This window comes from Peromyscus eremicus, chromosome X, assembly GCF_949786415.1.
Source record: "Peromyscus eremicus chromosome X, PerEre_H2_v1, whole genome shotgun sequence".
Lineage (NCBI taxonomy): Eukaryota > Metazoa > Chordata > Mammalia > Rodentia > Cricetidae > Peromyscus > Peromyscus eremicus.
This window is the reverse complement of record NC_081439.1, coordinates 1,534,230-1,547,891: the sequence shown is the minus strand read 5'-3', so window position 1 is coordinate 1,547,891 and position 13,662 is coordinate 1,534,230. Positions and strand designations below refer to the sequence as shown.

Sequence of the window (13,662 nt, the reverse complement as noted above, 5' to 3'; positions counted from 1 at the left end):
TTGTCAAGGTGTGGGTGGCAGAGTATTTCCTTTCTTTTTTGTTTTAAAGGTAGCTTGAAAAAAGCCCTCACTGGTAAGTTGACTGAAGATGTCTCATGTCATGTCCTATCCGCCTTTTCTTTTTTTTCCTGCACACCACCTGTCATGCTGCACACCTTGCTTGCTCTTGGGGTAGGGGAAGTACACCCACCCACCTTTCTGTTCTGATCCAATACTGGCATACCTCAAGGAGATTTCAGATTTGGTCCCAGACTGCTTTGATAAAATTAATTTTATAATAAAACAAATAACGGATTTTTTTGGTCTTTCCAGTGCTTATAAAAAGTTACATTTACAATGTACAGAAATGCTACTGTGCATACCTTAACTAAAAAAAATACTTTATTGTTCAAAATTCTAAGTACTGTCTGAACTGTTGAAAACCTGGTGCAGATAGAATTGCTCAATGCAGGATTGCCGTTAACCTGCAATTTGTGAAAACTGTAGTATCTGCTCAATGCCAAAAAACAGTGTATCCCTGCCTGGGATACCCTGTACTGGGTCTTGTGCTGAATTTGCTCCATGTAATTGCCTTTCATTATTCTCTGTTAACTTTAATAGGCTTTTCCTGCAACCATGTCTTCCATCAAGATTGAGTGTGTTTTACGTGAGAACTGCAGGTGTGGGGAGTCTCCAGTATGGGAGGAAGCATCCAACTCTCTACTGTTCGTAGACATCCCTGCAAAGAAAGTTTGTCGATGGGATTCACTCAGCAAGCAAGTGCAACGAGTGGCTGTGGGTAAGAATGAAAGCTGAGCTCCTTGCCTTGTAGTTAGCCATCTTTTCCCAGGGAGAGGTGGGGGAGGTGAAGGGGGCATCCTTGCCCTGGGTCCTTCTTATTAAAGCCTGACTGAAAATGCTTTGAGACCTTTTGGGTTGTCATGATCTCTGTGTCTGTGATCCGTGTGTTTTCTCTTGAGCTCAATGATGGATCATCAATACTTTTCTCATTCTCTTGCATGGAGCACAGCATTCCTAACTTCCTTTGTTTTAGTTTGTGAAATTCTACCTCCAGTGCCCTATTTTTGTTTTGATGCTGAGGTACTATAGTGTCTCTTTCCTGATCGACTTCAGATAACAGCATCCACAGTGAAGACTCCATTAGTGACATAGCAAAAGCTATCTACTCTGGTTAGACCAAGACTTCCATTTAAAAAAAAAAAAGCAACAATATAATAATAACAACAACAGATGTATCATTTACTTCTTTGTGAAAAAGAAGAGTTCCTAGGCTTCAAAAGCATCAACCAGGACTGTTTATTCACTGCACAAATGTGAGATTACTGACAGGATTCCCAAGAGAGCTTTGTAGTTTTAGAGGAGTTTCTAGGGCTTTCTATGGCTCAAGGCAATGGCCTGGGTGTGATTATCAGTAGACAAACAAGTTTCTGTTTTTGTTATTGGATTCATGGGAAGAGATAGCAGGATTTTCCTAAGATTACGGGAATTTCTGGTTTCTGCTATCTCTTCCCATGAATCCAACTTCGAGTTTAAAGCTTGTTTTCCCTGGTGCTGGAGATTGAACCCAGGACGTGCGCATACCACGAGCTCCGTTCCCAGACTAAAAGCAGCTTTCTTTGAAAAAATTGATTTTGCATGTGTGGGGGTGTACTGGTTCCACAGCAGCCATGTTGAGGTCAGAGAAGAACTTGCAGGAGTTCGTTCACTCAGTCCACCATGTGTGGAAGTCAGAGGACAATTTTGGGGAGTCTTTCTTTCCACTATATGAATTTTGGGGATTGAACTCAGATCATCAGGCTTGCTGAGCCATTTTCTTTATAAGGCAAAGACTTGCTATGTAGCTCAGGTTGATGTGGAACTCACAGGTTCTTGCTTTCACTAGGAGCAGTTTCTAATTTACCTATCAACGTGTTTATAGTTCCAAGCAGAATGCTTCTGCCTCTGCCTTCCCTGGTCCCTCATTCCCAGCATTCACAAAATTCCTACCTCTAATCTGCAAAGCCTCCCAGCATTACAAAACGGTCTGTGTGTTAGCAGGAGCTTAGAAAGCTAAACTATCAGGAGGCATCTCAGGCCCTAGTTAGATTCCTTGTTAAGAGCATGACCCTCCTTATAGGGTCTTGCATATTCCCAGGGCCCCCAAGGGCTTGAGTCAACTTCTGAGCAGGGCTTTGAGCTAAGGGCATTAGCTTTGATGAGGTGCTTAGGACATGTTTCTAAACAAACTCAGATAAATGTATTTCCTGTGATACTCACCATGGTAATCTCTCTCCACTTAAAAAGATTTTTTTTAAATACAGGGAAGAATATTAAAACCAGAAAAGCTAAAGTATTAAAATAAAAACATAGGAATATAATGAAAACATATAAAGATTGTATTTCATTGAACATATAATTGTATTATTTTTACCATGTATTCTTTCAAAATATATTTGAGAAATGAGAAACAATTTGTAATTAAATACATTAAAAATAAAGACCCTTTGAAAATAACATTAACTAGATATAGCAGTGCACACCTATAATACCAGCATTCAGAATGTGGAGGCAAGAGGCAAGAGAATCTTGAGAGTGAGGCTACCCTCACCTACATGGTCAGACAACATCTTGGTACCATTAAAAATCACTGGACCCCTTCCTAAGAGATGTTACATGACACAATGACCTCTGTGCTGGACCACCAGAGTACTTACTACCTTCTAGATATTGCCTTTACCTCTGCAGATGCCCCAGTCAGCTCAGTGGCACTTCGACAGTTGGGAGGCTATGTTGCCACCATTGGAACCAAGTTTTGTGCTTTGAACTGGGAAGATCAATCAGTATTTGTCCTAGCCATGGTGGATAAAGATAAGACAAACAATCGATTCAATGATGGGAAAGTGGATCCTGCTGGGAGATACTTTGCTGGTATGATTTCTTTCTTTTTTTTTTTTGCCCCTATTTGAATCTCTCTCTCTCTCTCTCTCTCTCTCTCTCTCTCTCTCTCTCTCTCTCTCTCTCTCTCTCTCTGTGTGTGTGTGTGTGTGTGTGTGTGTGTGTGTGTGTGTGTGTGTGTTTTGTATGTTCTCAAAGGAAAATGGCTTTTTTTTCTGGGACAGGGTCTTACTATGCAACCTTGGCCAGTCTGGAACTTGCTATGTAGACCAGGCTGACCTTGAACTCACAGAAATCCACCTGCTTCTGCCTTCTGAGTTCTGGGATAAAAAGCATGTGACACCATGCCTGGTAAGAATGGCATATTCTTTTTTTTTTTTTTTTTTTTTTTTTTTTTGGTTTTTCGAGACAGGGTTTCTCTGTGCAGCTTTGCGCCTCTCCTGGAACTCACTTGGTAGCCCATGCTGGCCTCGAACTCACAGAGATCCGCCTGGCTTTGCCTCCCGAGTGCTGGGATTAAAGGCGCGCGCCACCACCGCCCGGCCAAGAATGGCATATTCTTACATGAACACAATTTAGTAAGCAACTTACGGAGGTTCAGCATTGATTCAATAAGTCTATACTCCTGTCATGTCAACTGACCAAATAATGTCCTTTATGGAATTTTCCCCTCCAGTGAGAGATCCAGTCTGGAATCACATACTGTACTTGTCTTTTCATCCTCTTAATATGAAACATTTTCTTGACCCTCCCCTCTTCTCTCTCTTTTATGGCATTGCCATTTTTAAAGAATATGGTCCCACCCACCCTCTTTAATAATAGAACATTCTTCATTTTGTAGATGTCTGATGTTTCCTTGCGATTAGCTTAATGTTAGACATTCCTGGCTGGAGTACTGTGGAGGTGATGTCCTGTCCTTCCCAGGGCATCCAGCCTGGAGGTACACGCTGTCCCTCTGCCCCTCATTGGTGATGTTGAAGTCCTGCTGCATTCCTCTGCTTCATAGTAACTGCTGTTTTGTTTTGTTGCTTTGAGAAAAAATTTCACTGTGGGGCCCAGGATGCCCTCAGACTTGCTATGCAGCAGAGGCTTGCCTCGTACTTGCAATCCTCCTGCCTCCAGCTCCCAAATGCTAGGATTATAGACACACATCAAACACCATATCTGACTATGTATAACTTTAAAAGAATTTTAACTGTAGTTTAAAATATCACAGCTATTTCTCATTTACCTCCCATCACCACCACCCTAGAAATTAGCCAGAGTTGACTCACCATCTCTATTTTTCCCTCCCTACACTACCTTTTCATGTTGTTGGCTATGATACCCTTCCTATGGTGACTCACTGTCAAAACCATGAAAGGCAGGTAAGATCTGAGAAACTGGCTATGTATGTATTGGTCCTCATCTTGTTGGACTATTTACAACCACAGATATTGGCTGTAAGGTTAAAACCAGGTTAAAAGATTAAAGATGGGAACCCATGGAGAGTTCCTCTACCAATAATTTCTGCCAGATAAAGATTCCTGAAGTTGATCTTGATGCCATACACCTGTTATCCTAGCACTCAGGAAACTGAGGCAGGAATAGTGCAAGTTCAAGGCCACCCTGGGCTACATAGCATAACCTAAGAAGAAGGTGGAAAGAGGAAGGATAGCCCTTCCACACGTTCTTCATTCTCTTCCCGGGAGGTAGCTAGTGTGGAAGAATGTTCATGAAGGAAACCCAACTTTGAGATAGCAGGAAACTGTTGAGTAACCTGTCATCCCCAGGGAAGGAGGACCTACCCTGTCCTCTTCTACTCAAGCTTGCTTCTCTTGTTTGCAATCTATTTTCCTCTTCTTTCAAATGAAGTATGATATTGTAGTTTGTCGGTTTCTTCATTCCAATCAGAGTCTGTTCTGGCCTCTGAGATCATGTGATACCCAAGTCCATTTCCCTGAATACTGAATAATGACTTTAGTGAATGAAGCACTTGAGAAGAAGCATATCCTGCTGCTTTTGGGTGAAGCATTCTGTAAGCATCAGTAACTCTCTGCTTTCAGTTCTTCTGTGGCATTGCCAACATTTTGTCTACTTCTAGCTACCACTGAGAGAATGACACTGATTGTTCCCAGTATAATTCAGTATTTTTCTTTTTTCTCCATGTAGCTTTGGTGCCTGTCCTGGATCTCGCTCTGTAGCCCAGGCTGGCCTCGAACTCACAGAGATCCGCCTGACTCTACCTCCCAGAGTGCTGGGATTAAAGGTGTGCACCACCGCCGCCCAGCTAATTCAGTATTTTTCTACCTCTTTTCCGTTATGACAAATTTTGCTTTGTTTATTTTGAATCTCTACTATTAAACACATAAACATTTGGAATTACTGTGTATTCTTGGTGAATTAGCCATTTTCAACCTATAACTCCCTGCTTTGCCCACATATGTAATTTGACATTTTTCTATCACTGTTTTCAAATATCCTTATTTGACTGAGTTTCAGCAATTTGATCACAGTGTGTCTGGCTGTGGGTTCCTTTCTGTTTGTTATGTTTTAGATTTGCTTGGCTTCTTAAATCTATTGAAAACTTTTATGCTTTTCTCCAGTCTGGGGAGTTTTGAGCCACAAAATCTTCAAAAAACCTTTGACCTTGCACTTTTTCTTTTTCTCCAGGCATCCAATGAGGTATTAGCCCTTTTACTGTCCCATAGCTACAGGCTCTGTTCTTTTTGTCTTCCAAAGTTTTTTTTTCCCCTCTGCTTTTCACTTTACCTGGTTTCTATTGCTCTAATGTAAGCTACACTGACTCTTTGCTCTTGTTGATGCTCTTCTGCTATTGAGTTGGTCCAGTGCAGTCTCCAGTTTTGTTGTTATTCTTCACAGCTTATACTACTTTGGTAACATGTTCTAGTTTGAGTTGCATGACTGTTTATAATTATTTTTATAAAACTTTCATTAGTCTTTACCAAAATCTTCTAACATCTGTGCCATATAATTTTCAGAATCTGTTGATTTCCTACACTGATTGAGTCCTCCACCCTTGTCTGTGTTGCTGAATTTATTAGTTATCTTTCCATCATAATAATGAGATAACTGAGGTGATTAACAAAGAGAAAAAAGGTTATTTTGATAATGTTTTTAAAGGTTCTAGTCCATGATCAAATAATCCTATTGCTCTGGGCCTCTGGTGGGGCAACATATTGTGTTGAGACTGTGTGGTAGAGCAAATTTCACATCTCGTGAACCAGCAAGCAAAGGATGACTAGACTGGCCAGTGTTCCACAGTCCCTTTAAAGGTCTTGCCTCCAATGACCTGAAGACTTCTAACAGGTTCCCTCCCAAAAGAGCCACCGCATCCCACAAGCCTTTAACATATGGGCTTTTGGAGACATTCAATACCAAATTATAGCACCAAATAATTTTAGGTTATATCCTAGACATTATGCATATTGTCTCATGAGACTCTGAACATTGTTTAAATCCTTTAGAACATGTTATAGTTACTTCAGGAAGCAGCATATACATTTAAAGTAAGGCCAATCATTCCAACCTGCTTTGCATTAGGAAAAAGGAGGATCTGTCCCACATGTGAACCTCTCAGCTAATTTGGGGCAGAGAACTTCTACCCATTAGCTCCATTCCCAAAATCTTTGGAATGCTGATTACAATCTGATCTATGTGATACAAGCTGAGGATCAGCCTAAGAGTTCATAAATATCTTTTAAGGGGTTACATTCTTACATATCTCTGGCTGTCCTCAATCTTCCTCCTTTGGCCTCCAGAGTGCTAGCATTACAGGGGAGGGGTCCACCACACTTGGCTTATAACATGCATTTTGTTCAGGTTTTATACTTGTGCTCAGTAGGAGAAAATGAGGTTAGTTGATGTTTATCCCTTCATATTTTAAACCATATCTCTAAACTGCTAAATTGTGTGTATGCATTTGTGTGTGTGTGTGTGTGTGTGTGTGTGAGAGAGAGAGAGAGAGAGAGAGAGAGAGAGAGAGAGAGAGAGAGAGAAAGAAAGAAAGAGAGAGATGGGGGGGTTGTTATATAGCCCAACTGGACCTCAAAGTCACCAAGCTGTTTCAAATTCACCATCCTGTCTATGATCTAAAGTGTTGGTATCATAGGTGTGTGTTACCACACCCAGCCTTACTTTGGATTTTTATTTCCATTATAAGATAGGCAGTTGCAATCTTTAAAAGATATAAAAGAGGCCAGGCGGTGGTGGCACACGCCTTTAATCCCAGCACTCGAGAGGCAGAGGCAGGCGGATCTTTGTGAGTTCAAGGCCAGCCTGGTCTACAAAGCGAGATCCAGGAAAGGCGCAAAGCTACACAGAGAAACCCTGTCTCGAAAAACCAAAAAAAAAAAAAAAAAGATATAAAAGAGATTGTGTAGCTGGAGAGTTTTCTCGCCGGGTTCCACTAAGCCCCGGCAGTCCGATAGCCCACTTATAAAATAAACACAGACGCTTATATTATTTAAACTATTTGGCCTAATGGCTCAGGCTTCTAGCTATCTAGTTCTTACATCGTAAATTAATCCATTTCTATAAATCTATACCTTGCCACGTGGCTTGTGGCTTACCAGCATCTTCACATGCTGCTTGTCATGGCAGTGGCTGGCAGTGTCTCCCTCCGCCTTCCTGTTCTCTCACTTCTCCTCTCTGTTAGTCCTGCCTGTACTTCCTGCCTGGCTATTGGCCAATCAGTGTTTTATTTATTGACCAATCAGAGCAACACATTTGACATACAGACCATCCCACAGCAAGATTGTTTAAATTTGAGATTGTATAAAATTCTCTTAAATACTGCAAATGATCCCTAATGAGGAGGAATGGGGTTGTGTGCAGGATGAGTATCTGCAGGACTGAGATAATGTTCTTTGTTTCCCAAAGGCACCATGGCTGAGGAAACAGCCCCAGCAGTTCTTGAGCGACGCCAAGGGTCCTTGTACTCCCTCTTTCCTGATCACAATGTGAAGAAATACTTTGACCAAGTGGACATCTCTAATGGTTTGGATTGGTCCCTGGACCATAAAATTTTCTACTATATTGACAGCCTGTCCTACTCTGTGGATGCCTTTGACTATGACCTGCAAACAGGACAGATCGGTATGAACATCTTTATTATTTTTTACAGTATCACTCATATCATTTTGTATGTTAATGAGCAGTAAGGGATCTTTCCCAAAGCCCATGTGAAAAAGTCTTTATTTGTCAAGTATAAAACTTCAAAATAATGGTGACACAGACAGTCAAACTGTGGTCCTCAGCACATCTGAACTCTGGTATTTGGGACTAAGGCTACAGCTGGTCTACTGCAGCTAGGCCTGTACTTTTTCTTTCCATCAATGGAAAGCCTCCCTGGAGAATGAATCTTACCCTATCAGACAGTGCCTAGAGGCACACAATATACAACAGAATGTGATAAAAGAGGGGAAACTGAACATTTTGGTTCCTGATTCTTATTTGATCTTTAGTTAACCATAGGCAAGTATTCAGAGGCAAATGAACAACCTTTGAAATGGAAAAATAACAGAAAAGTGCTTCCAGGTTGGTTCAGTTCTGTCAGTGTTCTGTAAAATGAGCCATCACTGGAAACTTCTAGGGAAGAAATCATTTAGAAGAATTTAGAAGGGAGACCTTGAAACTGTTTGATGAAAAGTGCCAGACAGGAAGAGCAAAACCAATCATAAAAAATGACTTGAAAAAAAGTCACAAGGCTTTATGTAGATTTAATCAAGGGCAAAATATTCCAGGACAGATGCTTTTCTTTGAAGTATGTAGTGCTCTTTTTTATGACTATTCTTACCCAATTTCCTTACACATGGTTTTAACATTTTTCCATTATACCTCATTCTGATTGCTGGAATGACCTGAATTTTGTAGCTGGCTGTTCTTCTGCATTGTTTTTTGAGGTTCTGGGAATCAAACTAATTTCTTTGTGTGTGCACTAAGGTGCAATTCCAGCCCTCCTCTACCTTTCAATGTTCATTATTTATATACTATGGATCTCCTTTAAGCAGCCTGTGGACTTTAGAATGCCCCTTTTAAGAAGTAAGCTCTTTAGATATTGTTTCTTGATTTTGTAGCAAGAAAGGAAAAATAATTCTTGTCTGCCCAGGTTTTATGCATGCATTATTCACAGGGTACCATTAAGCTGTCGTATAGATCTTCGGCTTGGTCAAAGTAGGAATTTTGGTAACTAAGATAGTGATCTAACCACAGACTGAAGAATGTCTGAGAGAGGCTTGCAAAGCCTTAGTTTAGGTCAGTCCCAGACAGCTACCTATTGATATTTTATTAAGAATTCTGAAATGACATGGTGACTGATCCTTCAAGAATAATCCTAGCACTCAGAAGTCTGAGGCAGGAAGATGATTTTAAGACTCCGAAGATAGATTGGGCTACACAATAAATTCTAGGCCAGTCTTAGATATAAAATGAGACCTGGTCTCTAAATAAATAAATAATTCAGCTTTATTGGGCTTAGTGGTAGAGCACTTGTCTAGCATACACAAGGCTATGAATTCTATCTCCAGAAGTGAAAAATAAAAGAAAAGAAAAAAAGAAAAAAAAGCATTTCCTTTTCTCTGAAATCTTAGAAATCTTAGACAGATATATCTTTATAAAGACAAAAGGGAGTGAATCTATCCCAAATTGTGTGGTAAAAGTCCTTTATTCAAATGCCAGCCCCTAGACAAGCATAAGTGACCAGTATTTATAACCAGCTTGAGAGTTCACTGTCTACTTGTGAGCGGTGTATGACCCATTGTTTTGTCGTGTTTTGGTTTTGGTTTTCAACTGCAGCCAACCGCAGAATTGTTTACAAGATGGAGAAAGATGAACAAATCCCAGATGGAATGTGCATTGATGCTGAGGGAAAGCTTTGGGTGGCCTGTTACAATGGGGGTAGAGTAATTCGCCTCGATCCTGAGACAGGTAGGCTGGAGACAAAATAGAAAATCCCACCCAGTCCAGAAAACCCAGTCCAATGCTAAAGACCATTAGCAATCCAGTTAGAGTTATCTTAGTGGTCTTTATAAAACTGGGTGATTTTGGAAATAAAGGCAAAATATACAACCCCAAATTTATAGTCAGAACTTCTTTTCCTGTGGAAGTAAGTCTCTCTGCTAAAAGTTAATTGTCAGAGAAGGCAAGTTAAATACATGGATGGGAGCCAGGTAATATGGTAGCATATAAACCTAGACGTCAGGAGGCTAAAACAAGAGGATGGTGAGTTTGAGGCGGCCAAGATATGTGGGTGTTCAGAGCAAAACCTACAAACACCCTTTCCAAGGGATGAATTCTGACCTCCATAGTCTCTTAGACCTATCATTCATAAAAAGTCCAGAAGCATTGTGCATGTTACAAATTTCTAGAACTAAATTTCAAATGAAATATTTGATGACCTAGGGAAAAGACTCCAAACTGTAAAGTTGCCTGTTGATAAAACAACTTCATGCTGCTTCGGAGGAAAGGATTACTCTGAAATGTACGTGACCTGTGCAAGGGACGGGATGGATGCTGAAGCCCTTTTGAGGCAGCCTGATGCTGGTGGCATTTTCAAGGTGATGTGGTCTTTGGGGGTGGTGAGGTTATTCTGTTAAATAATTGATCAATGCTTCTGCAGACTTCCCAAACAAACATGTGATTGGGATGTTATACTAGTCACACTAGACTTAATTATTTTGATTTTCTAGACTATAAGTTACATAAAGTTCAGGATGATGTGTCTGGCCTACTTCTAGTATTTTAATGTATTTTCATGCTTCAATAGTATTTGTAAGATCATCAGATTGCTTTGATGTCATAAAAAGATGTGCAGATGTTTAGTCATTTTTGTGACAGAACAAACACTGATTTAAAAAAAATTATACACATTCTGGGTTTAAAAACACATGTGGAAACACCTCTAATCTCAGCACTTGGGAAACTGAAGCATAATGATAGTGAACTTAAAGTTAGCTTGGGCTATATAACACAATGCTTTCTTTAAAAAAAATAACGTAGAGGAGCTGGAAAGATGGCTCAGTAACTAAGAGCACTGTCTGCTCTTCCAGAGAATTCCCAGCACCCACATAGAAGCTCACTAATGTCTGGAACTCCAGTTCCAGGGGATCTGACACCCTCACACAGATATACATGCAGGCAAAACACTAATGCACATGAAATAAAAAAAATAGAAACATAGAAACACCTTTCTTGACAGGTGAGAAAATGACAGAACTAAATTGTTCTACATCACTGTGCATGCTTGCTCATTGAACTAGAATATATGTGAATGACTGCTTGAACCATATAATTCCTAGTCAGCTAGTTCTTTTTCATGATAGAAAATAAAACAGGGATTATTAAAGGTAGCTAGATATGTTATTATTTTTTAGATTTATTTATTTATTATGTATACAGTGTTCTGCCTGGTATATGCCTGCATACCGGAGAGGGCACCAAATCTCATTATAGATGGTTGTGAGCCACCATGAGGTTGCTGAGAATTGAACTCAGGACCCCTGAGCCATCTTTCCAGCCCCTAGACATATTATTATAAATCTTAACTTGCTTGGTGTTTGTTTGTGAGTGACAAGATCTCAATATATAGCTCAGGCTGGCCTTACACTTACAGCAGTCCTACTGCCTCAGCCTCCCAAGTGCTGGGATTACAAGTATGAGCCGTCATGCCTGGCTTTGTAACAATGGCTTTGAAGACTATTTATAATTCATCAGTTTCACTCTTTTTTTTTTCAACAGATAACTGGTCTTGGGATCAAAGGAATTGCCCCATATTCCTATGCAGGGTGAACAACAGCTATTCCTTGCTGTCAGAAGAAAAGCTTTGAAGACAACTGGAGAATTAAGGGACTTAAATCAATGAAATTTAAATCTAGGGTTTTTTTTAATGAGGCAATGATATTATAGCAGGGTTAAGCTTTAATTTATAATTTTGACTGGGTGCTGGGAAATAAACCCAGTGTGTGGCATATTAATTAAGAACATATACTAACAGTGAACTACATCTTTAGTCTTTTTTTAAGGTAGATATTTTCACAGAGAATAAGTGACTTTGATAGTACACTCTAGGCCTTCTATTAAAAACAATCCTGTAGAAATGCAAAAGGTCATTCAACTATGAATCAGCCTGATGACTGCAAATTGCTCTGGAGTTGAAATGGGACTGTGTCCACTCTTTTTCTGCATCCCATACTTGCTGTCCCCAAAGCTTCAAAAAATTAATGCATAGAAACTTGGTGATGATTTATAATGATTATATGACTCTTCCTGTGTGTTATTTTGCAAACTAAAATACTGTCAGAAGATGATTCAAACACCATGGCACAATCTGTGGTTCTAACTGCCACCTACTGGATATAAAAATAATTATATCACATTGCAAGGAATTTACTTTTTTTCCCATTTATTTATTCATTGTGTGTGTGTGTGTGTGTGTGTGTGTGTGTGTGTGTGTGTGTCCGTGAGCACACAAATCGAGAGAACAACATATGGGATTCAGTTATTTCCTTCTACCATGTGGTTTCAAGGAATTGAACTCAGGTGTCACCTTTATTGGCTGAACCATCTCACTGACTGCTGCTGCTGCTTCCTCTTCCTCCTCCTCCTTTTTAAAATATTTATGTATTTTATGTATATGACTGCTCTATTTGCATGAATGCCTGCATGACAAAAGAGGGCATCAGACAGAGGAGGTCATTAGATCCCATTATAGATGGTTGTGAGCCTCCATGTAGTTGCTGGGAATTGAACTCAGGACCTCTAGAAGGGCAGCCAGTGCTCTTAACCACTGAGTCATTTCTCTATTCTCCTCCTTTTTTGAGATGAGATCTCGTTCATGTAGCTCAGGCTGATTTTGAACTTGCTATGTAGGTAAAGCTGGCCTTGAACTCCCGATCGTCCTGCCTACATCTTCCAGGTGACTAGGATTACAGATGTATGCCACCACACTTAGCTTGGAAATTTTTTTAAATAATATTGTTGAGCTATAATTAGCCTGATCATATTTACAGTATATAAAATTATTATATATTCCATATATATTCATATCAACCACATAAACAAAATAATGAATCTGTTCACTACCCTCAAAAGTTTACTTGTATCCCACTGTCATCCTTTCTTTTTGCCCTTCAGCATGCTTGTACCCCATCCCCAGATTACTGATCTGCTTTCTGTCCCTTTAAATTGCCCTTCAAAATGGGTAGTGCCAGGCTAAGGATATAGCTCAGTGGTAAAGGGCTTGCCCACCATGCATAAGGCTCTGGGTTCAGTCCCCAGTAACATACACACACACACACACACACACACACACACACACACACACACACATACACAAACACACACACGACTGGGGAGTGTGATTTCTTCAAATGTATTCTGTCTTGTTTAAATTTTTGCTTTGTTTTGTTTTGTTTTTTTTTTGAGACAAAATATCACTCTGTCACTGTCCTTCTGCCTCACCCTCTGCAGTAATGGGATTACAGACATGAGCCACCACCACCAGCTTCCAACTTGAGAATAGTTTTAGTTGTGTTAGTTTGGTCTTCATTAATATTTAATTTTACTCATATTTGGGTTCTGGGGATTGAACTTAGACACATGTTAAACATATGCTCTAGCACTGAAATGCACACCAGCCCATGTATAAATTCTTAAACCACCTGGAATACAACATGCTCCAATGTTAATTGGTATTCCTTTCAAAGTTGTTGAATAATTTGAGAGAATTGGCTCCCATATAGTGACTTTTTGTTGCTGTGACAAAATACCTTACAAAAAGCAACTTAACAT

General features: G+C 39.9%; 1 protein-coding gene across 1 annotated transcript; it reads left to right on the top strand.

Annotated features, from left to right (window-relative positions):
• Positions 1-607: 607 nt before the first annotated feature.
• Positions 608-12,090, top strand: Rgn (regucalcin). Its single transcript, XM_059251234.1, has 6 exons — positions 608-778; positions 2,725-2,907; positions 7,756-7,971; positions 9,670-9,801; positions 10,276-10,430; positions 11,611-12,090. The coding sequence occupies exons 1-6, from the start codon at positions 616-618 to the stop codon at positions 11,659-11,661; spliced, it is 900 nt and encodes a 299-aa protein (XP_059107217.1). The 5' UTR covers positions 608-615; the 3' UTR covers positions 11,662-12,090.
• Positions 12,091-13,662: the final 1,572 nt, after the last annotated feature.